Source organism: Festucalex cinctus, chromosome 19, assembly GCF_051991245.1.
Source record: "Festucalex cinctus isolate MCC-2025b chromosome 19, RoL_Fcin_1.0, whole genome shotgun sequence".
Classification (NCBI taxonomy): domain Eukaryota; kingdom Metazoa; phylum Chordata; class Actinopteri; order Syngnathiformes; family Syngnathidae; genus Festucalex; species Festucalex cinctus.
The window spans coordinates 4,019,348-4,045,148 of NC_135429.1; the positions used below are offsets into that span (position 1 = coordinate 4,019,348).

At 42.2% G+C, this 25,801-nt stretch overlaps 1 protein-coding gene across 13 annotated transcripts in view; it reads right to left on the bottom strand.

Moving 5' to 3' along the window:
* pleca (plectin a) overlaps positions 1–25,801 on the bottom strand; it is a 67,125-nt gene that overhangs the window by 25,568 nt on the left and 15,756 nt on the right. For 4 of the 13 annotated variants that reach the window (XM_077506784.1, XM_077506783.1, XM_077506782.1 and 1 more), the window contains 6 exons: positions 4,755–4,816; positions 3,099–3,188; positions 2,798–2,833; positions 1,628–1,705; positions 1,458–1,550; positions 5–171 (listed from right to left, as the gene is read on the bottom strand). In XM_077506784.1, the coding sequence (XP_077362910.1) occupies positions 5–171; positions 1,458–1,550; positions 1,628–1,687 (320 nt within the window). In that variant the 5' untranslated portion in view covers positions 1,688–1,705; positions 2,798–2,833; positions 3,099–3,188; positions 4,755–4,816. Of the gene's footprint in view, positions 1–4; positions 172–1,457; positions 1,551–1,627; positions 1,706–2,797; positions 2,834–3,098; positions 3,189–4,754; positions 4,817–6,432; positions 6,607–10,534; positions 10,717–21,404; positions 21,504–25,801 lie in introns of those variants that run through there. The other 9 variants (XM_077506795.1, XM_077506787.1, XM_077506793.1 and 6 more) reach the window with 6 other exon arrangements.

A 25,801-nucleotide genomic window follows, 5' to 3' on the forward strand; every position in this document is an offset into this window, starting at 1 on the left:
TCACCTGTGTTTGTGTATGATGGCATTGAAGAGCTTGCCATCCCTCCAGTTGCCGGTGAAGTTGTCGCAGCGGAGACCCTGGTAGCCCTCCACCATCCTCTGCGACCACAGCAGCAGACGCTCCTTCGCCGTCATGTCGTCCGACTGGCCGTTCACTTGGATGTCGGAGATCTGCAGGGGGGCAAACGGCTGATGACGCATCGCTTGTATTGCCGATTTTTTTTTTTTTTAAATGTTTACGTGTACATCATAAAGCGACTTGAAAGTCATTATTTCCACATAAGCAGCAGCCTGCTGCTGATTTTCTTCCGAAGAACATCGCGTGAGTCAGTCAAACCGCAATTAAACTGACTGTTTCCAGACTTGTACGTGAACACGCAGTTTACAAAATTCACGTGAAATGAATCACGCAACCCGTTTCGAATAAATAAACTGTCATTAAAGTCAACGAGGGCAGCTGCAAAGGAATGGCTGGGATGTTTTCTTTCTCCCTCGATGCCTCCAAGGGTAAATTCTTTTTTTTTTTTTTATGAATCACACAGCAGAAAAATGTAAATGAAACTGCAAGGTCGATTGTGTGTTTGTTTTGCTCGACCTTATGTGCCACCAGGGTGGACTTTACAACATAATCTGCAAGTACAATCGCAGGAAATCTGCTTTTTTAAATACCCGTTTTACTGCTCTGTTTTTTCGATTGTTTTGAAATGTCAGTCTGTTTGATTGGCAGAGTTTCAATGACTCATGGCCAACTTTCACTAAGAGGCTCTTTTTTTTTTTGTAGGAAAGGGGAAGACGATGGGGAAACCCAAGCAGAGTGATTCAGACCCTGAATGGAAAAAGAGACCTCCACCCAGTTCCTTCTTAAAAAAAACAATCTGTGCATGAGGATTTTTTTTTAATTTTTTTTTTTTTGCTTTTTGGCCTTGAAAACATGGAAGCTGATTTAAAAAAAGAAAAAAAAAGCCAGCCGGGGATTCATTGTGGTCGTTCCCACCACATTTCGAGGCCATCACGCCCACGATTTTGCCCCCCTGGCTTCCCCCGGGGAAGCACTGAGTCACTCAGGAAAATGAAACCCGCATCCCAACGTGACCATTACGCTCATTATAGCTTCAAAAAGAGAAGAAGAAGAAAAAAAACAGATCATCCTCTCCTCCCACTGCTGTGGACTCAAAGTTTCCAAACTATGCTGCTCCATGAAACGGTTCATTCTTGTATCTTGGCATTCATATGGAAGTGAGGGACATTGAAGGAAGGCGTTGATATGGGCTGCCAAGCGAATAGTCGAGTTCAAGAAAGGAGTATTAAGCCTACCCCTTACCGGAATCCCAAGAACAATCCGAAACCAACTCCAATAACTCTCACCCAAAACGTGATTCTTCCGTAACAGGCCCTCGAAAACAAAAACCCAACACGAAGACTCGCAAATCTAATAAACAATAACATCCGAGGCGTACCTGGAAGTGCAGGATGATGGTCCATATGAGCCCCAGGGTCAACTTGGGGTTTCCGTCGGCGATGTCGTCGTTCCTGATGTTGACCAATTTGACCTGGACGGGTTGGAAATGATTTCGTTTTTGGACACGTTTCCGAGACAAATGATGACGGATGAGGATTCCTTGCCGACCTGTCGGTGCTTGAGGAAGTCCAGCGCGATCTGAACATTCTGGAGCTTGTGGAAGCGCATGCGGCCTTTCTCCCGGGGCTGAAAGAAACCAAAGGTCAGACATATTTGGAACAAAATTGCCAATGGTGAGCAAAGTTCTGAAGGTGCGAGGCCACACGTGAGCCAGCGTCAGAGCAACACGAGCGCACACGTCGGAATGGGGATGGCCGACAGTTTAGAAACATGCGCGCTAAGTGCTAAAGGACCAATCAGCTAGCAGCAATTGAGGGCTCGCCATAATTACGAGCACTGTTGTTAGTAAGTATGTCATTAAAGTCCGCGAATCAAAATAACAGAGACGCAGCATGGAATTATGGGATGTGCAGAAAAAACATGTCAGTGATGAATGCATTTATTTATTTATTTTTTCATTCTCTAATGATGTAGTCCCAGCGTAGCAATGCTGCTGATAACTACTTCACTGAAATTTTTTAAAAATTTTGACTTCTTTTTATAATCTAAAAACACAAATAAGAAATTATTATTTTTATTTTTTTGATTTATTATATTATCTAAAATAAAACGAAAATAGTTTTTTGGCTTTAAATACATTTTAATGGACTGTTGATTTTTTTTTTTAAACATTATATCCACAATATATTTAATATTGATACTGTAATATATAAAATACATTTTTATTCACTTTTAACATTTATCGGCTATGGATTAATTTAATAAATATTTAAAATTTTTATAATAATTTTTTTTTTATTGAAAATAATGCAATTTGAAATTCTGATTATAGTACCAATTTTATATTTTAAAATGAAAAAATTACATGCACAAAAATGCATTAAAATTATTAAAAAAAAAAATACTATGATATTTCTATAAAAAAATTAATTGTTATTATGATAAAAAAATGAAATACATCCTTCCAAATCCATTAATCAGTCGCTTTAGTCTTATCAAGAACTAAAGCGTATCACCTAAAGTGTGACTGAAATCCACTTGTTGGACACTTTTCATCCACTTAGCACCTGATATGACATCAAAACATGCACGACCAATTGATGTTTGCGTGCGGGTATTTATTTTAGGGGGGTGGTGGTGGTCTTTCGTGATGGAGGCGGGGTCGTGGTCGTGCGTTGACGCATGCCACGCCAGAGCCAGCGTGCAGGCAGCACTCACCAAGCGCACGTTCCTCACTAGGTCACGTTCCCTCGGCTAGCACGGCAAGAGCATCACAAGGAGGTGGGACGAGGAGGGGCGGGGCGGGGCGGTTGTAAGGTCGTTAGAGCCCAAATCAAATGAGTCAACAAGATGGCGGCCGAGAATGAAAATTAGTGTAACAGGAGAATCAACACATGCCACACAATAGTACAACAACATCGAGGAGAGTAGAAGACGGCACAAGAAGCGAGGGAGGAGGAGGAGGAGGGAGGGGGTAGACAGGAAGTGAGGGTGGGTTGAAAGGTCAAATGTCACTCACCAGGGTCTCTCCAGAGAGAACCTCCAGCAGGGAGATGAGGTTGTGGCCATCGCGCAGGTCCTCGTACAGGTCACTGACATGTCGCTGGGCCTAAAAACACACACAATGATGACATTAAATCAAAGAAAATCTAATAAAAAAAATAATGAAGGGCAGCATGGTGTAAAAGTGGTTAGCACATCTGCCTCGCAGTTAAGGGCTTCTAGATTTGCCCGCCGATATTCCAAAAAATAAAATTAAATACGCATGCGTGTTAGGGTTTATTATAAACTTTAAATTATCCATTATGTGTCTAGTAGTTGGACTATATGCGTATGACACTGACTTGCTTCACTGAACAGTACACAGCAACATGGATCATAATATCGGGTGCAGCCGGGTGGAATGATTTCAGTTGGGAAGACACACTGGCAAACGGTTTTTAGCATTGCATTGCAGTCCATGCGTTTAGCATTTAGCAGTTACGTCGTCGGGGCCAAATTAGAACCTACCTCAGCCTTCCAGTGCTGACGGGATAAAGAGGACAGGAAGTGTGATGGATGGAGGGGAAAACAAAAAGATTTGACAATAAAAGATTATGAAAAGCAGATGCTCAATGGACAGATGAGTTTTGGATTAGCTGGATCTTTAAGTTGAGCAAACTCCGTAGCTAGCTATTAGCACACGGAAAAATAAAATTCACCTGGTTGTTTTTTTTGTTTGTTTTTACTTCATTCTGAGAAAATGTAAAGCTGCTTCTCTGCTCTTCTTCGTTTTGTGTAATAATGTCAAATTGGAAACAAACTAATGTTACCCAAGCTCGTTAGCTACCCTGGTAGTATTTAGCATTTACCTCACGTGCTAACTCTCGTAGCTGGTTGCAAGCACTCATTTCAAGGGAGCGTCATAGTAAAATTAACATCTTGAATTTTTTTTGTGATATCATAATGTAAGCACGTTTTGCATTCAGCATTAAAAAAAAAAAAAATCCCCAAAAAGCTAACTTTTTCGACAAGGGTGCCTCAACAAAAAGGGCCACTTTGTCGTAAAGTTTTTGTGCTGCTTTTTTTTCCTTTTTAAATGGCGGTCCACCTTGAAACTGGTAACCAGCCCATGCCAAGTCGGTACCCTGACTGGAATGATGTCCCACAAAATAAAATAAAATAAAATAAGAATGAGTCAGCTCCCGCATGGCCTCATTTCCATGGATGCAGACTCATAAAAAACACACACAATAACACATCCTGGCCGTGTTTGTTAGCCCGATGCTATCGCAGGACACACATGGCGAGCCACGGCAGCCTACTTGGCTCGCTTGAGCTTCCTTAGCATAACAACCGACAGCTACGCAACCATGGCAACTCAAAATGATTTTTTTTTTATGGTTTGTGTTGCAGTTGCGACACGAAAACATGACAGTCGAAGAAACGTCTGCGGCCAGTGTTGCTGCTCTTGTGACTTGTTTGTCATAAGACTGACTTACAGAGAAATCATTGATATGGTTAAAGAGCAAAAATAAATAAAAAATACATTTTGTGTGACTCAGTGGCAAAGCCATGTGTTGTTTTGAAACGTCCTCCAGATAAGAGATGCGTCACGGACGTGCTATTTTCATTCTTATCAAGTGATCGGTCTTCAATCAGCAGGCAAGTGAAAGCATGTGTCAGTGTCTCGTACCTTCACTAGATGCTTGTTGACCCATTTGGTGAAGGTCTTCTTCTGAACTCGGTCGCGCTCATCTGTAGCGAGAGAAAAAAAAAAAAAAAAAAAAAAAAGATGTTTTAGTTCAAAAGACAACAAAGCTGATGCTTATTATTTCTATTAAACAAGTCAGCTCATTTACATAATACCCGCTCTCCGCCCATAAAATTATCAGGTTGGGTGGGCCAAGATCCAGAGCCACTTTCAAGCAATGGCCTGAACTCGCTGTCTGAAATACTGTCAGTAGAGCTGAAATGGCACAAATGATCCTCAGGGTATATATTCTTATTAATAAGACACTTGGGAACCGTTTTTAAATATGGCGAGGTCAGAGTCGAGTCAATAAAAATTTATCGGAGGAGATTCAAAACTAAAGTGAGGCTTAAATAACATCTGTCATGCTGCATCTCATTCCGTGTACACGAACATGTTTCACCATGCAGGATTGTTCCTGCACATTCCTCAGCATCGGGACACAAAACGCGCACGACTTCAACTTCAGCTCTTGCGCTCAGAAAGTCCAACGTGGATCCGTAAAACTTGATTCGTACCAGGGGAGCGGTGAGAGTGACAGCAAAATTTGTAAAGTAAAACGAGACACGAGCTGCACGACAAAAAACATACGAGGCGAAACACCTCCATGCTGCTGCAAAATAATGCAACAGACAATTAAACCCCCCCCCCCCTTTTTTTTTTTTTGGAAACGAGAGATAATTGAGTGCAGTAGAAGTTGCGGATTTTTACCAGCCAATCAGCTAAAAAAATAAATAAAATAAAATAAGAATAATGTCACTGTATATAAACTAATATATGAATTAAAAAGCACTGAATAAAAATGAAACAAGGCTATTGATGTATTCATCACAAAGTGGAGAAATTCATTTGAATGACTTGTATCATGATGATTTGCAAATGACAAAAGTGACAAAAAAATAAAACATTTTTACATTTTTAATTTATTAAAAAAAGATATAGCATAATTCAACAAAATGATTTAAATGTATCAATGCAGATGACTTTTCAATTGAATTTATTTAAATTTAATTCATTGTGTACATTACTACAATAGAAAAAATGTAAAATAAATACATTTACTTAAGTATAAATAATAGCATGGTATAGTGAAAAATAATTAGATTTATTCCTCTTTTAACAAAGACATGTAATTTAATGTACACTATCATATTAATGACAGTTGTAAAAATGTCTAAGACATAAAAATGTAAAATATACCATTTAATGCATTCATTTATTCATTTAATTTGTTGACAATATATTACAAATATTTATATAGAATATATTGATTATAATTTTTGATTATGAAAAAATAGAATAAGTAGACTAGAAAATTACATTTTTAACTGAATAAGTATATATTCTACACCGAGTATAACTAATGGCAAACTTAAAAAAACATTAAAATGAAATCCTCTGAAAAAAATAAATAAATGCACTTTAAAGCATTGCTGTTAGATTTCCTTTTCAAGGTTATCACCCCGTACCCCCCCTTAAAAGAGCAAACTTCAAAACACATCAAGGGGAGTGGCCTGTTTGAAGACCATCGACATGCTGCACACACGGACTTGCTTCTGCTTCCGCCAGAAATGCAAGTAAAAAAAAAAAAAAAAAAAGTAACTGCAAAGCGCGCATCTACCTTTCCTGCAGTCCATCGACTTGAGTATGCCCTGGTAAGGCGAGTCCTCGATGAACACGCCGTCGCTGCCCAAACTGTCGGACGAGTACTGTCGCAATCTGGCCTCCATGGCATCGAGAAATCCTCGTCCGGGGGTTAACGAGACGACACAAAAGCCACCTTTGACTACTTTGAAAGCGACTGCCTGCTGCGTCAAGAGTCAGTCTGCTCCGTCCCTCGTCAACTTCCTGCCCCCCCCACCCCCCCTGCGCCGCCACGCTTTTTTTGTTCCCCACGCGCACAAGCGAGCGTGCCTGCGGGCGACCGTGTCACTCAAGAGGCAACGCGAGAGGGAAGGGGGAAGAGACGAGAGGCTCCTTCCCGGTCCGGCGTGGTGAAGGTGCGACCACACCCTGATAACAACAACAAAACGCCTCCCTCCGGCTCCTCGGGTCCTCAAAGACCACCTGAGACATGACAAGTGTATCTCAACGCAACCGTAATGACCGTCTGCATGCATGCATGGATGACAATGAGGTCGCGGATGAACATGTGTGCTATTGTCACCTCAGCCAAGGAGGATTGCGTTTCCCTTGGAGTTAGTTGTAAGAAAAAGTGTCTCCTTTAGGGATTTCGTGATCATTTGAATGGCGGTGGGAGGCATTTTTCAGACACGATACGATTGGTGGGTAAGGTCCAAATTTAAACTGTAGTAAAAAACTTTGGAAGTGTGCATAAAAGAATGCAAAATTTAAGTTTGCCTCTCCCAAGGAAGTTAGTTTCATATGGATTTGTCTCTGTGGAGGGGTGGCCTATGGGTAAAGAAGAATCTATCAAAAACTTGAAAGTTTGGGTCAACGGCTGTTTACGTTTTCCAAGGAGGTTCTGTTTTCATATGCCACTGTCAGAAAATTCAGAGTAAGAGTGGCACCTTGGATACGTAGATCCAAAGATTTTTCCACAAAAAAAAAAAAAAAAAAAAAAAAAAAAAAAAAAAAAGTCTATGGAAGGACAAAGGAGGTTGACAGAAATTTGGGTTTCATAATCCATTGGTCTCTTTGTTTGAGCTGGCCCAGGGAAGGTTAAGAAAAACCCACATAATATTCCGTATAACTCTGACAGCTTAGGAAATGAAGTCAAAGTTTAAGAGACTCAACATTAGTTTTAGTCCACACTGATATTGGCAACACTTTTTGTTCTATATGTCTACCAAGCATTCGTCAATCTGTGCAAAATTTGTCGCAAATCTTCCGGGGAACGCCCTCTAAATTTTCGTTTTTTGTCTCATGACACCAAATCACAATAAAGTGTTCCTTCAAACAGGTCACATGGCCAAAGTCATTTAAGATAACCAGCTCTTTGTCCACAGTGGAAACAGTGAACAGAGCCAAAACTCTCAATCGCTTGGGCTGCAAAGCGCACATGATGGCCATGAGTCAAGGAAAAAGGTCATTCTTCATCACACAAAAAAAAAAAAAAAAAAAAAAAACTCCCAGCAAGGACTCAAGCGTTCCAGTAGCAGCATCAGCACTTAGGAAAAATCTGAACGCTTTTCCCTGTTGCGCTTGGATCATTGCCACTTTTTTTTTTATAAAAGCTTCTGTTAGGTACTCGAAACAAATCAAACAAGGCAGCCATTCAGTTTCCTCTGCAACTGTTACCAACTTGTCCATCACTGATGTCGATTGGGTGCATTTAACAAAAAAAAACAAAACAAAAAGCATTGACTCATTCACGTCTCATAAATTCCTGCAAGAGCTGTCGGAAAGAACGGATTCCTCGGATGCTTCCTCGGGGAGGAGGCTTGTCGGGACAAGAGGAGTAAAGAGGCGGTGGGGTGGTTCCATCTCCGCCACTCGACCCCAGACCCACCTTAAAGATCCACATATTGAAAATACAATATCGACTTTAAAGACCGTCCAAATAAAGCCACCTTGAGGATTCACCTCTATGATCCAATCTCAAAGATCCACATCTTCAAAAACTTTAAGACCACCCTCAAACTTAGACCTACCTTAAGACCAACCTATGCGTTTTTCCAAAGACCCATTTTTTTAAAGCTCAATGAAGACATTTTGTCAGGACTGACCTTAACGACGTATCGCAAAGACTCAGCAAAGAATCACTAAGATGAACCTCAAAATCCTTAACTCATTCGCCCCGAGCCATTTTCACATTTCGGCTGTTTTACTGGAGTTTGACTGATTTTGCAAAGCCCACAGAATATTGTGTTCTATTGCTATAAAAACATGGAACCTATCAAAAGAAAGATTAAAGTCTCTTCTTTCATCACAAAAAAAAAAAAAGGATATTTTTATCTCTGTTTCCGTTTTGCAGCAAATAGCATTAGAAGATTTCAAATCTATTTAGAATTGTGAGTAATTGAGCCTTTTTTCAACATGGCCAGGATGTTTTTAAGGATGTTTTTTGGCTTTGCAGACCGCCACACTTCTGCATTCTAGAGGAGGGCGCGGCCGCCCCCAACTTGCCGATATCTCCCACCATGTTCAAAAAAAACAAAACACAACAACAAGTGTGCAAGTGAAAGCATGCGTGTCCATCACAGAAAGAAGAATGCGAAGCAGCGCCAGGTACCATCTGGCACCGCGGCATTATGGGTCGGTGCCAAGCTGACACACTGCTCGTATTTCGGTTACTGTTCAACGCTGTGGAATGCGTTTCCTTGTAAACATTACTCATAAGGAGACATTTGCTGGTGAAAAATTAACTCATTCAGTAATAAACATGTTTTACAGTGCTGTTTTTGTCTCCCTCTATTGGTGATAGTGTGCAATGACACTTGAGCTGAAGGAAAGGGGGGAGGGGCAGGGACATTGGGTTTGGGTGGTAGCCATGGCAACACTGAAAACACATGCTTTTGTTTACACGGAAGTATGCCACTTTGTTGCTGCAACCGTTTACTGATGCTTAAAAAAAAAAAAAAAATCATTGTTGTTCAATACTAAATGCACACAATGAATTCACGAATTAGTCATACTTTGCTGGACAGGCTAAAAGAGGAAATAGGAAATAGGAAGGCGCTGTCATTAATCAACTGCACAAATTATTTCACTAAAGACGATGTTAATCCAGTCGATCCACTATTAAAAAAAAAAGAAAAAAAAAAGGCCCATCTCAAACACTCATTTCAAAGAGCAAACTCAAAGATCCTCTGTAAAAATTCCTGAAAGACAGACAATCTCAAAGACCCACTCCCAATCCCAAAAGAACAAAGATGAACCCCAAAGACCCATCTGATGGTCCAACCTCGAAGATCGACCTCCTCATCAAATTTAGAGACCATCCGTAAGAGCTAAAGTCAAAGAACCATATCTAAGACCCTCCTCAAAGACTAATAAGAATGTTCATCCTCAAAGACCCACTTCAAAGACCCTACTTAAAAAAAAAAGAAAAAGAAAAAACAGACTAGAGGACTAACCCCAGAGACCCTCCTCAAATAAGACTCTGTACCAACTGCCAACCTCAAAAACTCTTCTGAAAGACCACCCTCAAAACCAAGTTCAAATATTCCACTGAAAGACCAACCCTTAAGGGGTCACATCAAAGACCCTCCGGAAAGAAACCCCGTGAAGATCCACCTCAGATATCCTCCTTACAGGCCAATTTCAAAGACTCCCTGAAACACAAACTTCATGAATCACTCTTGTAAGTCCAACCTCAAAGACCCTCTAAATACAATGACATCATCACCACACCACCACAGATGCCAATTAGGATAATTCATAAGTAGGAAAATTAGTTTTGTTTTTTTGTTATTAATAACTAATCAAATTATTAGTTACACATTTTAATGTTAGAAATGTATACATTTGTTTGCACTTGCTATTTAATGACGAGAGTACTTGCTGACATAATTAGCTCTCTGTTAATTGAACTAAGACATGACTAATCAATCTCAAATGGACTCAAAGTTTCCAGCTCGGACTTTCGTCACACACAGCCACACACGCTGCTATCAGCAGGATTTGCTGTAGTTCCCCAAAATGCACCGAGAACCAAAACAAAAACCGTGCACAGAGCGCATGCGTGCGCCAATTCTCCTCCTCCTCCTCCCTTGATCAAAACCGCCTGCGGGGACGTCAGCCAGCGCGCGCAAACGTACCTGCGCAGCACATGCGGCTGTAGAGGTGCGAGCCCACGTCCTCGCACCGCATCTCGTGGATAAAATTCATCGTGCGGTAAGCGAAGACGCGCTCCGCCGCCCCGCCGTCTCCCACGCGCGCCTCCATGCTGCTGCCGATCCACGTCGATAGAAAACCCCGCGTGGATTTGTTTTTCCCCGTGACCAACTTTTGTCTCGACCCAGCTCCATGAAGGAGGAGGAGGAGGAGAGGAGAAATGTTGTCTCGGATTGCACCCAAGTCCAACCCACTCCTGCTGCTGCGTTCAGCGGCCGTGCGTAAAAAGCTGCCATTTACGCACAGCAGCGTGCACGCGCGCGCCCGAGGCTGCCCCACAGCCCACAACCCTTTTTTTTTTTTTTTTGGGACTCGTGTGACATCTGCACCGCCCACCGCTTGCATAACCCACCCCAGTGCTCCACTTAAACACACGCACGCAACAGACAGACGCAGATTTGAAGCACACAAACAACAAAGCATGGGAGACACTTTTCCCACAGTCATAAATCACTTGTAATAAAAGTCGAATTAAACTCAGTTACTTACATAACGACAAAAAATACACACTTTTTAAACAAAACAAAAAAAGGAAAGAAAGATCTGCTTTCTTTGCATACAGTTTAGTTCAAAATTTAAATAAAACTACACAAAGAATGCACAGAATGGGATTACATTTAAAAAAAAAATGTATTTTTTGTGATTTTGTGAATAATTTTTTGACCCACCCAGGCAACTTTAGTGTCACGAGCCACCAGTTGAACAACCCTTATAGTACACGGTGCACATTTTTAGCCTCACTTCAGCCATGTTTGCAACAGCTGTGCGTCATAAATAACCGACACACACGCTGAAGCTAAACTATTGTTGTCTTGTGTGCAATAGTGCTCAACCATTCACGTCCTTCACAGCATGTGGAGGAGAAAAACTCATACGCAAGCCGTGGGAGGACTCTTGAATGGAACCGTTTGTCTGCAGACAGTAATTTTCTCCAAAAGGGCACATACAAAAATGTGTGGTCGTGGACCACCACATGGTATAGCACGGGCATGTTCGGGGTGTTTATGATTTCGTAAGTTGTTGAGGTTGACTTTTATGGCTTGTTTTTAAAGAACCCTGGTAAATGGACAAGTTGAGACGACAAGTTGCCACATCAAACCAAAATGGCAAGACTTCTTGTGCATTTTTGAGCATGATTTCTTGAGACTTTTTCGTGGGTCTGCTTATGATAGACATGTGTACCAAGTTTCGTATTTCTAAATGAGACGTGCTTCGGGGGCTGAATTTTCAAAAGAGGTCAAGTTCAATGTTTTTTGGGGCGGAAGTCTTCAAAAAATGAGCCTTTCTAACCACCATGGCAGACTTCCTGTGGCCTTTTGAGCATGGCTTCTTGAGACTTTTTTGTGGGTCTCCTCATGATAGACATGTCTACCAAGTTTCATGATGCCAATTGAAACAGGCGATGGGGGCTGAATTTTCAAAAGGTGACCTGGATTTTCACGTTTCTTTTGGCAAGTCATCAGAAATGGCCACTTCAAACCAACATGGCAGACTTGCTGTGCCTTTTTGAGCATGGCTTCTTGAGACTTTTCTGTGGGTCTCGTCATGATAGACAGGTGTACCAAGTTTCATGTTACTAAGTGAAACAGGCTTCAGGGGCTGAATTTTCAAAAGGCAGGTGAAGTTCAATGTTGTTTTTTTTTTGGCAAGTCATCAAGAAATGCACACTTCAAACCACCGTGGCACACTTCCTGTGTCTGTTTGGGCTTGGCTTCTTGACAATTTTTTCTAGGTCTACTCACAATAGACTTGTAAACCAAGTTTCATATTATTCAACGAAACTGGCTACAGGGGCTTAATTTTTAAAAACACAAACCAAAGTTTGCAAGAAGGAAAAGGGAATATTGTTCGATCTCATTCTTATTGTTTGGGTGCAGTAAAAGTGGGCTGCTCTCCCCTCGTCAAGTGTGTTATTAGTGAAAGGAGGCAGCAGAGTGAGTCACTGCAGCACAGGATATAAAGCGCACTGCAGTTTTGGGTGCGGCTCGCCACAAAATGGAACGGGCCTCTAATGGACTCCGTTTGCGGCTTGACGATACGAACGAACGCTGTAAAAGCCTCGAAGGCTTCTGCCCAGAGGTTTGCAGTTTGAATCTTTTGTTGTGTCTTCTTTGTCTCCAGGATACGACGCCCGACAACTGCCAGTGTCAAGTTCGCCGCCTGGCGTGGAAGCTGCCGAGCTTTTTTTAAAACGCCGCCGCGCAACTTCCCACTGGGTCAAAGGCACCTTGGGCTCCAACTTTAATTGCACAGATTGAATTCACCCCCAGCGGGATGAGAAGAATTAATAATTATTCCATGAGAGGTGTCACGTTGCTGCGCGGGACACGCTTTGAAGCTATCAAATTCAGACGTGACATCAACATGGCCGCCGGTGTCGTCTGTAACGCGACACCTTCGCCAGTGCAAACAGGCCGTGTATTGACACTGAGGTTTAATATTTGCGCGTCACTGCAGTCAAAGGCCGTCTGGATTTGACTGCACGGCTTCCAGGAAGCAGATGTCGTTATGATACATAATCATGCTGATAAGGGTAATAATAAGCTCTGTGCTGTAAGGGTGTCACGATTTCGATTTTTTATCGAAATTGATCGAAATTACGTCACGATTTCGAGCATCGAAATAGAAGAGAGGACACACGATTCGATGCCCCCCCCGCGCCCGCCGCCACCGCCGCCACCGCCACCTCCCAGGAAAGCAAATGAGACGCAGCCATTCAGCTACTAGCTAACGGCACTTGTTAGCTGACTTCTCCTGCAGTCATGATGGCAAGCGCGGACAGACACAGCAATGGTGCTTCAAGCCGCTCCCGCTTCTCTCGTCACCAGTTTGGAAACATTTTGCGTTCCCGGTGAGTTATGTCGACAACGTTCACGTTGTCGATAAAAAGACCACAGTTGCAAGATATGTTATGTGCGCGTACTGTACTCGGCCACGGTGTTACGCCCGGCTCGTCAAGGGGAAGGGAAGTAACACAATAACAGAAAATATAGAGTAGATAAACACGGGTCGACTTTAACATCTGAGTAGTTTTAATTGAAATTTCAGGCAGGGGTTTGACAAGGGAGTGAAAGTGGAAGGTGAACAAATAATAACCGCATTTGACAGAACTGACAGAACGGAGGAGAAACAACAATAACCAATAGGGGTATAATACACGGATACACAATAGCGTCGCGCTGGCACAGTCGTCCAATCGGAGTGTCGCGCTGGCACAGTCGTCCAATCGGAGTGTCGCGCTGGCACAGTCCTCCAATCAGAGTGTCGCGCTGGCGCATTCAAACTGAAGTACCATTATACGGGCACCAGCCGACACAAACACACACATACATACTAGGGGAGCGGAGCCGGCGGCGGGCCCGAGCCAAACATGACGGGACATTTACGCAGGCATCACAAAGATTTAGATTTATCAAATTCAACTAGAAGTGGGAAAACAACGGTCCAACCAACTATTTCATCCTCATTTACAGTGAAACTTCCACACACTTCAGCTCGCGCGAAACGCCAGATCCATAGGTCTATTTATAGCAGCAGACCTGCAGCCTTGGAAAACGCTGGATTCAAACATTTAATTAGTGTACTTGAACCACGCTACAGTATGCCCAGCAACTGTAAATGTTGGGATATAGTTTGTTCAGGCTGTATTTGTTCCATGACTTTGGATACAATATATTTTTTGTTGTTGTTGCACATTGCACATTATTTTAAGAGGAACGCACAGCACACTGTTGTAACCAAAAACAGTCAATAGATGGCAGGCACCCACTGTGACTTTTTGTTTTTGTTTTTTTATTTTTTATTTTACACTTCAGTAAGAACAAGACGGTTAACTTTATATTGTAAATAAATTCTTTGAATTTGATCATTCCTGCCTAATGTCAATTATCATATATTACATAAATTTACACAAAAATAATATGGAAATTGCATCACCTATATGTAGCCGATCTTTTGAAATAAGATTTACTGTACAATGAATAGAACCAATGATCATAGACTAGCCTTAGCCTACAGAAGCATATGCCTCTGTGTTATAAAGTGGGGGAGCGGAAAAAAAAAAAAAAAAAAAAAAATCGAAAAAAAAATCGAATCGTGACCCCAAAATCGAAATTTAAATCGAATCGTGGAGTTGGCGAATCGTGACACCCCTACTGTGCTGCTATCACATGAGCAGCTTTTCTTCACTGCCGCAGACTTGCGCAGCACTCAGTGAAGAAATAAGTTGTCTCCGAACTAGCTTACATAAAAGCACGTTCACAATTGCCAACACAAGGCAACATAAACAGCATTAGCTAATTCAATATAGCCTACTGTCGCTAGCTGGAACATATTTTAAAGGCCCCTTCAAGTGCTCAAGGACAGACGCAGCTGCTGGTGCACTTTCTACCACTTTACTGAACTCACGATAACAAAATAAACGCCTAATATTCATTCATACACAATAGACAAAGCTAACTGATAACCTGAGATCACAACAGCCTACTGACACCCACATCACTCACCAAGCTTCGCTCCGCCTTTTAAAACCACACGTACACACTCAGTCACAGATAATACAGTGCGGAATAATAGCATATTAATAAAAATAATACCTGGACCTGACATTCAACATTTTGTTATTTAATAACAAAATCTATTTTGTTCACTGGATTAGATGATGGGATAATCGGTAGAATAAGTAACTCGCAGCCACAACAATGCCGTAAAACGTAAATAAAAAGTTTGTTGATTGTTAAGAAATGCACATTGATTGGATCATCAGAATAATAAAATAAACGTGAAACAATTTAATTCAACTTGAGAAAATTGTTCCTCTGAATTACATTTGATGGGTTCTTTACTATTACATAAAAAAATAATTTTACTTTATTAAAAAAAAATTAATTAGTAAATTAAATTTAAAAAAAATGATTTATGCTGAAATTAAAATATTATGAGACGTAAAATGATAAATTCCTGGATCTAATATGTTTATTTTTTACACCCTGCATCCATCTCTATCCAGCTATTTACTGTACACGATTAAAATCTTCCTTGGTGGAGGTAATTATGAGGTCTCTCGTTATTGTTGTTATAGTGCGTGTGTCAAAAGCGAGTTTTTCTCTCTCCAAAAGGTGTGTCCCGTCCTCTTCCTTTCAGAGAGCTTTTTATGACCCCAATTGCCCCGCCGGGAACGCTAAAGGAAACGCGCACGGGCTGCCTCGTTCTCGGGCAAACAATGCTTCAAGATGGCCGCCGCCCTCACAGCAGGTTGATAACGACGACGACGACTGCGGTTGCGACTTGGCTTTGGGGCGGTCGTTCAAACTGGTTTGTCCGGCATGCAAAACAATCGTCCTCCCTTATAGACTTGCCGTCGGGTGAGCTTGTTTGCGGGCCGCCATTGTGTTGCGACACGCCTGACGGGCACGTCGAGCTTCCTCGTTACCACCAAACGTTCAATTATTTCCACTGAAAGTCACTTTCAAACTAGCTGAGCGGGTAGTTGTACTTCAGGGTAGGTGTGAAGTCTATTTTAAGACGTTTTCCACGAATGGCTATTATTATTTTCATAAGCGCTTCAAAACGATGCAACAGGGAAAGTACGTCACAAACAAAACCACAAATTTGAGCATAGAGAATAAATGTTAAAAAGTTAAACACAACTGAACTGTACATAAAATAATGCACTGTAGTGGATTTTAAGAAGTTTAAAAAGTTGTATGCTGTCCATTTTATTTGTATTTTTAATTATATGACTCTTTGTGTACCACTAGAGGGAGCCCACGCAACACTAATGGGACTCTTACACACTTTTCCACAAAAAAGGGTGCAGCCGAAGTTTATTTTGAGGATTTTTTTTTAAAGAAAAATTTTGCACAAAAAATGCCAAATGAAGTAGTGTCTATTTTAGGATTTTGTACAGGAGTACTCATAAGAATAAATATGCATTTTGTCAAAAGAAATATTTAATTGGGGTAAAAAAAAAAAAAAAAAAAAAAAGTTTCTCTTTTGCCAGAATAGATATTATATATCTTTAATTATTATTTTTTGCCTTAGTAATTAAAAATGACTATTATTAAAAACAAATAATATATTGTAGTTTGTATCAAAAACTATTAGGATATTGCATATTTAATTGGTTGTGTATTGTATCATAAGAAAAACAATGCATCACGCATACGACAGTACATCATATTCACTCAATTTTTTTAAGTTAGCATGAATGTGTCAAGTGCATGTACATTTTGTAATGTTTGTGTTGCTACGTATGTATGTTAAAGTAGCAGCTACTACTGCTTGACATTACATGTTAGTTCAACTTGAGAACTTTCGCTAGACAAAATTATATGATTTGGTTGAACGTTTTGGTGTTTAAACATACAATGTTTAATTTTGTTCAGTGTTTCAGTTTTGCCGTAAACTCCGTCATCAATGAACAATTGAAGATACGAGAAGCCTTCCGGCATGTGCATGTTCCAAAATAGGTACTTGTTGTCATGCCAACGCACCCAAAGACATTCTCAACAGCCCCGAGACGCAGTCTGAGGAAGGAAAACTGACACACATCCAAAACCAAAAGCAAAAGCAGATGCCGCCTCCCCGCCGGCATTCACGGGGTTAACTCCGACGCCGTCATTCCACAGGAAACTGAGCCGAGGGAGGAGCAGAGAGGGGAGGGGGGGAGGTGGTGACGGCAGACGGGATAAAGAGAGCAGCGAGGACAGCGGCGAAGACCCGAGCGAGCGAGCAGTGGAGCAAAAGTTTCCGTCCTTGGACTTCAAAGTGCCCCCCCAACCCTCACCTTGAGTTGCCCTTGAAAGTGGCACGCTTACCTCGCTTCCTGCGCAACCTCCAGCGCCACACCAGCAGCAAGGTGACCAGGTGGCCCGCCGCCACCAGCGAGGGGAACACATTTCCTGGGGGGCTCGCCGGCATCGGGCCTGGCTTCCGAGTGCGGCGATCGCGGCGGGTTTGTTTGCCCGCACGTGGGAGGGCGCGGGGGTTGGCGACAGGTGAGGAGGGGAGGGAAGCAGTAAGAGGGAAGGCGTGGAGTGGATGGGGGGTGGGGGGGTGGGGCGGCTGGCTTCAGGGGTGTGTTGCCATCCGGGACGTTTGCGAGCTGCAGCCAACTCCTCCGCTAGTTTTTACAAAGAGAGAGAAGTCGCGGCGGGAGCACGCCTCCCTCACTCTCGCTCCCTCCCTCCCTTTCTCTCTCACCCCTAACCCTCCCCCTGCACTCACTCCTGCCACATCTCCTGAATGACAGCGAAGTAACACTCGGTTTTACAGTCGGAGCAGCTCACTTCCTGAACTACTTCCCCAAGAACTCCACTCCCGTCGCTGTGCAGCTCCTGAACATTCATGAACGAACGAGACTTCCCTACCTGTTAAAAAGGAGACAAGAGCAGGGGAGTGTCTTTCATTTACTCCCTCCCTCCACCTGTGTTCATCACTGCCACTAGAGGCTCAAAGGCACTCTTGCCGCTCACTCCTGCCGCTCCACATCAACCAAAAATTGCACGGCAACAACTTCCAAATGTTGACGAAAAGACAAGACTCCACCGCTAGTTCGTGCAAAGGGGTGATTGGTCTGAAATGCTCACTCCCGTAGCTCACTCCCACAGCTCACTCCTTGGAGCTCAATCCTCTCACTCCAGGACTCGGAGTCACAAGGCAAAAACTTCGGTATGTTACCGAATAAAAAGGACTCCTCTACTAGTTTTTACAAAAGAGTGCTAACGCTGAGCAGGAGTGAAACTTCAACCCGTTCACTCCTTCACATTGAACTCACTCCTGCCACGGCCCCATACAGTATGGCAAAAAAACAAAACAAAACAAAACATGGATTTAACAGAATATGACTCCTATGATAGTTTCACACAAAAATGAAGCGAGAGTGAAACTTCTTCAAATTCACTCTTTCTACTCACTCCAACCAGACAGACGAGGGCCCATGCTACATGGGGAAAAAAAACTAATGGATGCAACAGGATAAGACTTATGATAGTTTTCACACAAAAATAAAGCGAGAGTGAAACTTCTTCACATTCACTCTTTCACCCTGCAAATTCACTCTTGTTCTACTCACTCCAACCACACCGACGTGGGCCCATGCTACATGGCAAAAACTCCTGGATGTTAAACACAAGAATAACGACGCAGGAGTGAAACTTCCTCACGTTCACTTTTTCACCCTGCACTCACTCCTTTTCACCCCACTTCGCTGCATGTAAACAGCTTATGAATTTCACAGAATAAACAAAACCCTCGTGAGGATAAGCGGTTCGTATATAGTGCCTGGCTCGATAAACAAAACTCCTCTTCTAGTATTGGTACATATGAGGTCAGTCACTCCTTACACATCCTCTCACTCCCCCTACTCACTCTACGTTGCCCCCCCCCCGCAAGCTGGCCAAAAGTCACCAAAATAAACATGGCTCCCACCGCCCTTTTCTGAGACTCGAATGGCCTTGCTCGGCAGACTCACTCACTGCAGTCTGTTAATAATACACGAACACGCACACACATCGTTCAGGGCAGATAATCGGCCAAGCTCAAAGTTTCCAAACTCCCTCAAGCTGCCACACTCCCTTTCCCATTGCAAGGATGATCCCCTTTCATCCATCTCTCTAATGTTTACAACAGAGCCATTTTTTTTCCACCCCCACTTCACGCCTTAATCCCGCTCTCCGAGACTCATTATGCAACTCCAGTCAAGGCTAATTGCAACCTCATGCTACAGCTGGACGGCAAACTCTCCCGAATTCTTCGCGGCTAGTAAAGTGATAACAACAGAAGCCGGAATGCTTCCATCACCTTTTTTTTTTTTTTTTTTCCAGCCCCTTTCACACTGCACGTCATGTTCGCACCAATCGGGAATGGCGGGGCCGATTCCCCGAATACTGAGGGAGCATCCGAAGCGCCCATTTGGCAAGAAGTCAGCATGAAGAGAGACTTTTTGTCTGCAGTGTCACAAGCAATTCGCTGCAGACGGGAAAAAGGGCGTTGGCGCTTGCTCGGATCGATCCAGGGAACATTCAAACATGGAGGAAGGAAGGAAGGAAGATGATGATGCTGTTTTGTCTTTAACAGGTGTCGCTTTCTTCTCGAAGGAATCCGACACCGACAGGATGCTGTCACAATGCAACAAGCGACTGACAGGCACGCACCAAAATAGTCGCACCACGCACACATTCCGCTAATTGTGGTTGGCGGAGGTATTCATGCTCACTTTTGCAGGTATTCAATCAAATGTTTTGATATTAAAAACAAAACGCCAAAACTAAACAATACAGGCTGAGGCCTGAGGGAATGAGTGGCGCCACTATGATGATTGACACATGAAAGTGGCCAATGGCAGCAGGGCAAATCATGCCGCGACAGTCACATGTTTTATTGCTACTCATGACAAAGTGTCATTGCTGTCAATGAAATTATGCCTACTTATTGACAAACAATGTAATGAAATTTCATTTTGCTTTGGATTTAAAATAATGAAAGAAAATGTTTTGAAAAATGGTTTAGGATAGAAAAAAATAACCTTTTTAATGAAGACATTTAGATTTTTTTTCCCCTTAGATATATTTAAAAAAAACAAAAAAAACATTTAGATTTTTTTTTTTTATTAGCAATTTAAGAAAGTATTTCTTTTTTTAAACAAGATCTAAACATTTTGTTTTGTTTTGTTTAAAAAGGAAAAAAGGATGTGGGGGAACCTTTCCAAATTTTCTGTTTTAGATTGAAGAAAGAAAACTTACAAAATATGGCGATTTTAATCAAAGAAGTGACCATCCAAAAAGTTGCTTATTTTTCTCTTTTTTGTAAAAAAATTTATTTTAGAATTTATTTGTTTTAGATAAAAGGTGTGTGTGTGTGTGTTTTGGTCATTCGAAAATTTTGAGATTTCATGTTAAATTTTTTATTTCGGAAATAGAATGGGGGGGAAAAAAAGCACATTTTGAGATTCAATGCCAAAAATGTAAAATTGTGTTTGTTTTATATTATAAAAAAAAACAAAAAAACCTTTCTTACAAAAAAAGAAACATTGAAAACATTGCATGGATTTAAATAATAAAAATTCAAAACACTTCTCATGGTAGCAATAAATAAATGAGCATTATTCTTCTCTGTCATTTACATTGAGTGCCATTAGTATGTTTTCACTTTGCTTCATCTTTCTTTCCTTTGATCCTTCCTCTGGTCTCCTGACAACTTCACAACTCTGAACTATCCGGTTAAGGTGAAGGGTATGGGATTTTTTTTTTTATTCGGTTTCAGGTGAATTAAAGAGCACAAACACACACACGCACCAAAAAATAAAAAAATAAGAAAATAAATAAATAAAAAATAAAGGAGCAATGGTAACAACATGTTGAATCGGTCAGACTGCTGAATGAACAATACTGAGCTCTCAAGAAAAATATTATGTAGGTGTACCTAATCAATAGGGAACACGTCAGCCTGTGAGGATAAATTGCAAACATGAAACTGCAAACATTTGAACGAACAACAACGCAAACCAGCCTCGACGCAGTAAAGTTCTGTCCAGCTCTCTGAGCCATCCGGCAATTTGAGCGGAACAGATGTGTGGAATTCCCTCCCCCCCCACCTTGCTGCTCAAAAGGGAGGAGTCGGCGACCGCTCCCACACGTGCGACGACGCGCAGACGCTCAGCATCCTCAACGCTCAATAAACACTTCGGCCGTTGCCTAATAGGCCGACGTAAACACCACATATACAAGATGATGTCACAAAAAAAAAAAAAGTGGACTCGACAACAAAAGAAAATATCAAGAAGTCAAAACGTACCACGTGGAGATCCGGGACAAACGCAGCAGCACAAGTCCATCCTGCCCTTGTTGCGTGCTCGCCACTTTTCCACAAAATCTTCCTCCTCAGACCTCAACTCTCCACATTGTGTCTTCTAATCAGAACCCAATGGGAGGCGGAGGCGGACGGAGGGAGGGAGTGAGTGAGGGAGGGGGGCGTGCTAGGGAAAATAACGAGATGAGAAAAAAAAAAAAAAAAAAAAGTGGAGGCTTGTCAGCCGAGGAAGCGAAAAGCAGACGGGCCCGAGCGCAGTGAGCTGAGTGGAAAGAGCATCTCATGCTTGCTGCTTTTCCCTGGATGCCGTCCATGTGTTGCAGGGGGAAAAAAAAAGAAGAGAAATTTGGACAAAGGGCGGAAAAGGGGCCTGACAAAGAGGCCTCTGTGGAGGTCGTAAAAAAATAAAAAAATAAATAAATAAAAAGCTGCGTCTCGTCCGCATGATGTGCCTCATTTTTCTTCTAGAAGCGTGACAGCGATGTTGTGCACAGCAATGCTCCGGTCTGGGCACAAGCATTGATTAAAGCGACAATATGGGACAACAGCTTCAAAATCATCACCCAGTCTAGCAGTCTAGAACATTGGTGGTCTATCCAGCAGTAGTTCACAAACCTCAGAAAATACTTTGCCAAGTACCGCCAACGTTCACTCGTTAACTGCCAGCCCGGTCCAAATGCGTCTTTGACGTCCGAAGCCGTCAGTGGCAGTGAATGAGTTAAAATACAATAGCTAGTAGACCTAAGTGTTCGTCCACAACACGAATGACGCAACAAAATTTTCCAAGATTTGATGTATGGGCGCAAAAACGGTGACCATAAAGGATTCGACTGACTTCAGCTGTTCGTTAACTGTCAAAATAAATATGACAAATATTACACATTGTGTATTTAAAACTACACAGCTTAGCCTCAAAGTCCGCTTAGCTTAATGCTAGCAACAATACAAAACACCATAAAAACACTAATGAATAGCATCGGTGTTGCGATGTTATAACTTGTAAATTAACAAATATCTGAACTCAAACAGTGCAGTAACACCGTGAAAGATGATTAATATGTTCAGCTGTGTTTTTGTTATACTGCCCCAGGCGGCCATGGAATGAACTGCACAAGAAGCAGCACATTGTCCAATGAATCGAAGCAAAAAATGTGCCAAAATTTGTGCAGTTTTTTCTCAATTATGTTATTACTGTATGTTTTAATTAAGTATTGTATTCAAGTGTACTATTTTGCGTATTAAGAAAAATATGGCAACATTATTTTTGGCACATTTCCATTCAAGATGATTCGCAAAGAATAAAACAAAAATAAAAATAGTGACAAGCTAAACTAACATGCATAAGATTTAATACTTAAAATAAGGTTTTTGGGGGAAAAAAACAAAAAAAAAATAACAGAAGTAAAGACAAGTTAGCCTGATAGGCTAACAGTCTAAATGACTCATTGCCACCACCTGAGGGCAAATGTAGTATTGCATCTTTTATCTAAAAATTGTAAACAGATTCAAATAAGTCCAAAGCTAATTTTCCCAAAAGAAAGTCAACAATCTGCTCCAAGATTAAGCATAGGAAATAAAAAAGTGACAGCGTTGCCAACATCAACTCGGTGGCCTGCAGCAGCCGCTCGCCACGAAAAAGCATTTACGTGCTGACACCTTTTGGCAAAACGACTGAACTGTCGCCGCCTACCTTGACCGTTCTGAATCAAAAGCTCCATGAAGTCTCGGCTACGCGTGGGCTCCATCTCAGGGCTCCTTTGTCACGTCCGGACGCATCACCCGGCGAGGAAGAAAACGAAAAAGCCAGCGAAAGCCAAAAGCAGGCAGTCCGGCCTTGCGAGACGCGTGGAGGGGGCCGCTGCCTGCCACATGTTGCACCAGCTTTCTTCGCCCTCCCTACCAGAAGCACCGGCTGGAAAACATGAGCCTGCCTTGCACCACACCAACATTTACCGTCTGCTGCAGCCTGGGTTGCTTTTCTTGTGTGCAGATTGGACACACTTTGTTTTTATTAGTATTTAAATCAAAAAACAAATAAAACTGGCCTGGGTGCACAGAGAGTTTCTGTGCAGCAGGGGGCATCAGAGAAAAACTCAACCATCAAGAAAGTAAGTTAAATGTCTAAAATATGACAGAAAAAAAACAAACAAAGAATCCACAAATCAATAAAGTGGTTCTTCCCAACAAACATCTCCTGAGCCAAACTATTTATAACCATCGATAGAAGTCTTAATAGGACATGATGAGCGTGGCGGCTTTCCGCCTGCTTCTCATTTGGCCGCATTGAAAACGACAAGCCCATCGCTTAAACGGCTCGCAAATCGTATTATCAGCTCCCACAAAAGCAGCCAAGATGACTTGAGATGATAATCACAGACGCAAACAAGGTCATTAACCCGCAAGCAGGTCAATGTGCAGCACGTCAAATATGGCACCCGGGACTATAAACGAGCAGACTTGAGGGCAGTAGCGGGGAAGAGGTTGTAAACATCTGGAAGCTATACAAGTCGCGATATCCACCCGAAAGCATTAAAGATCATACGTCTTCTTAAGTGCGCAATGAATTATGTAATCCACCATCTTAGCATATTTGTTTTCATTTGAAATCATCCTGATAGACTCTGCGGCAACTGCAAGCTAAAGCTAAAATTAGCTAAAAAAAAATGTTAAGCCAAGGCAAACAAAGCTCAAATATATGAAGTTAAGCTAAGACGGGTATAACAGGGATTGGTTGTGTGAAAAAGTGTCGTTTGAGGCCAAGCAATTCGTCATCCGTGAAACTTTTTCAGCATGTGCCGTTTCTTTTGGACACGACCAAACATCGTGCAGAGCGTCACACTCATTTCTTCCCATTCAGAACGACAATTGCGCCGGTGTTCCTTCCAAGTCAACCTCCTCGGGAGCTTGACTTGGAAAGAACGCGGACGGGAGGAGGTGCCGCGGTCGCTGGCGGGGCCAAAAATATACACATGAGGTTTGGAACATATTGCCAATTTTTTTTTTATTCCTCCCCCGTAATTTGCTTTTAAACACACTGGTGGAAGTGCGCCATCCTCTCATTTTCATGCATGCAGACGCCACACTGCCCCGCCATCATTGCATGCTGTTTTCTTGATACCAACAACACACACACACAAAAAAAAAAAAAAAGAATAGCAGACTTCCCGTGTCTTTTTGGCCGTAGCTGCTTGAGACTTTTTTGTAGGTCTACTTATGATGGATGGGCCTACCAAATTTCATGCTGCTAAGATCAACTGGTGTTAAGGGCTGAATTTTCCAAAATTTGTGTTATGAGTTTTGTGTTTTAGGCAAGTCATAAAAAAAAAAAAAAATGTCCATTTCAAACAAAAGTGGAAAACTTCCTGTGTCTTTTCAGGCATGGCTTCTTGAGACTTTTTTTGTACGTCCACTTATGATAGACACATCCACTAAATTTCATGCTGCTAAGTTAAACTGGCTTCGGGGGCTGAATTTTTAAATAAGCCCAAAAAAATGATCAGAGATCACACCTGCAACCAAAGTCCTAATTTTCACAGGCACCTGCAAAATTTTGGAGCACGGAAAAGCTCAAAATCCCGATATTAAATCATCCACATCCAAACGTGGGAGATCACAAGGATGCTTTATATGACGGTCTGGGTTGGGCTGTGCTTTTTGGATGTGCTTTTCATCACCTGACATACGTCATACATCAAAGCCAAAGATTTATGCCGTGTGAGTGCGTTGGAATACTTTTATATCCAACAGTAAAATCCACCGGTCTTCAATAGCTGGACTCGGGAACTGAATCGAGACCAAGTACAGACTAGATCATTCTGGGGAATGCTTGTTATGTAGCCTGCAAATCTTTGAGGGAATTTACCCGCAGATTATTGCAATAATGAGCACTGCCGCCGCTGCGTTTTGCGCTTATTTCACAGCAGTCGCATTCAGGCCAAGCCGCATTCCCGTTGGAGTTTTACGGCGAGTGATTTAAGATGCGCGGTTGTCTTCCAAGCCGTTAAAAGGCGAACCTGCATTGGGGGAGGGCCTACGTGGGAACTCTTGGACCCGAGCTTCTCCCGTATCGGAAACATCTGGGAGTGAATTGCTGGGAGCGCACTAGCAAGGATTGTCTTTCACCTGACAAACGAGGAAGGGAAACACCCGGAAAATGGCGACAAGTCATGAGCCATGTGTACACTACACCTGTGTGTCATCTTAGATTACGTGACTCTGTCTAAACATGTCAACAATAGCTTGTAGCAGAAGATAGTGAAGTATTAATTACAGTGGATCGAGAAGTGAGCCCTACGGCACTCCGTATGCTTTGGTTGAGTCTCTCAGCAGCGTATAATAATCAGACTGGTTACGTGTGTTATCAAACCTTCATTGACTCGGTA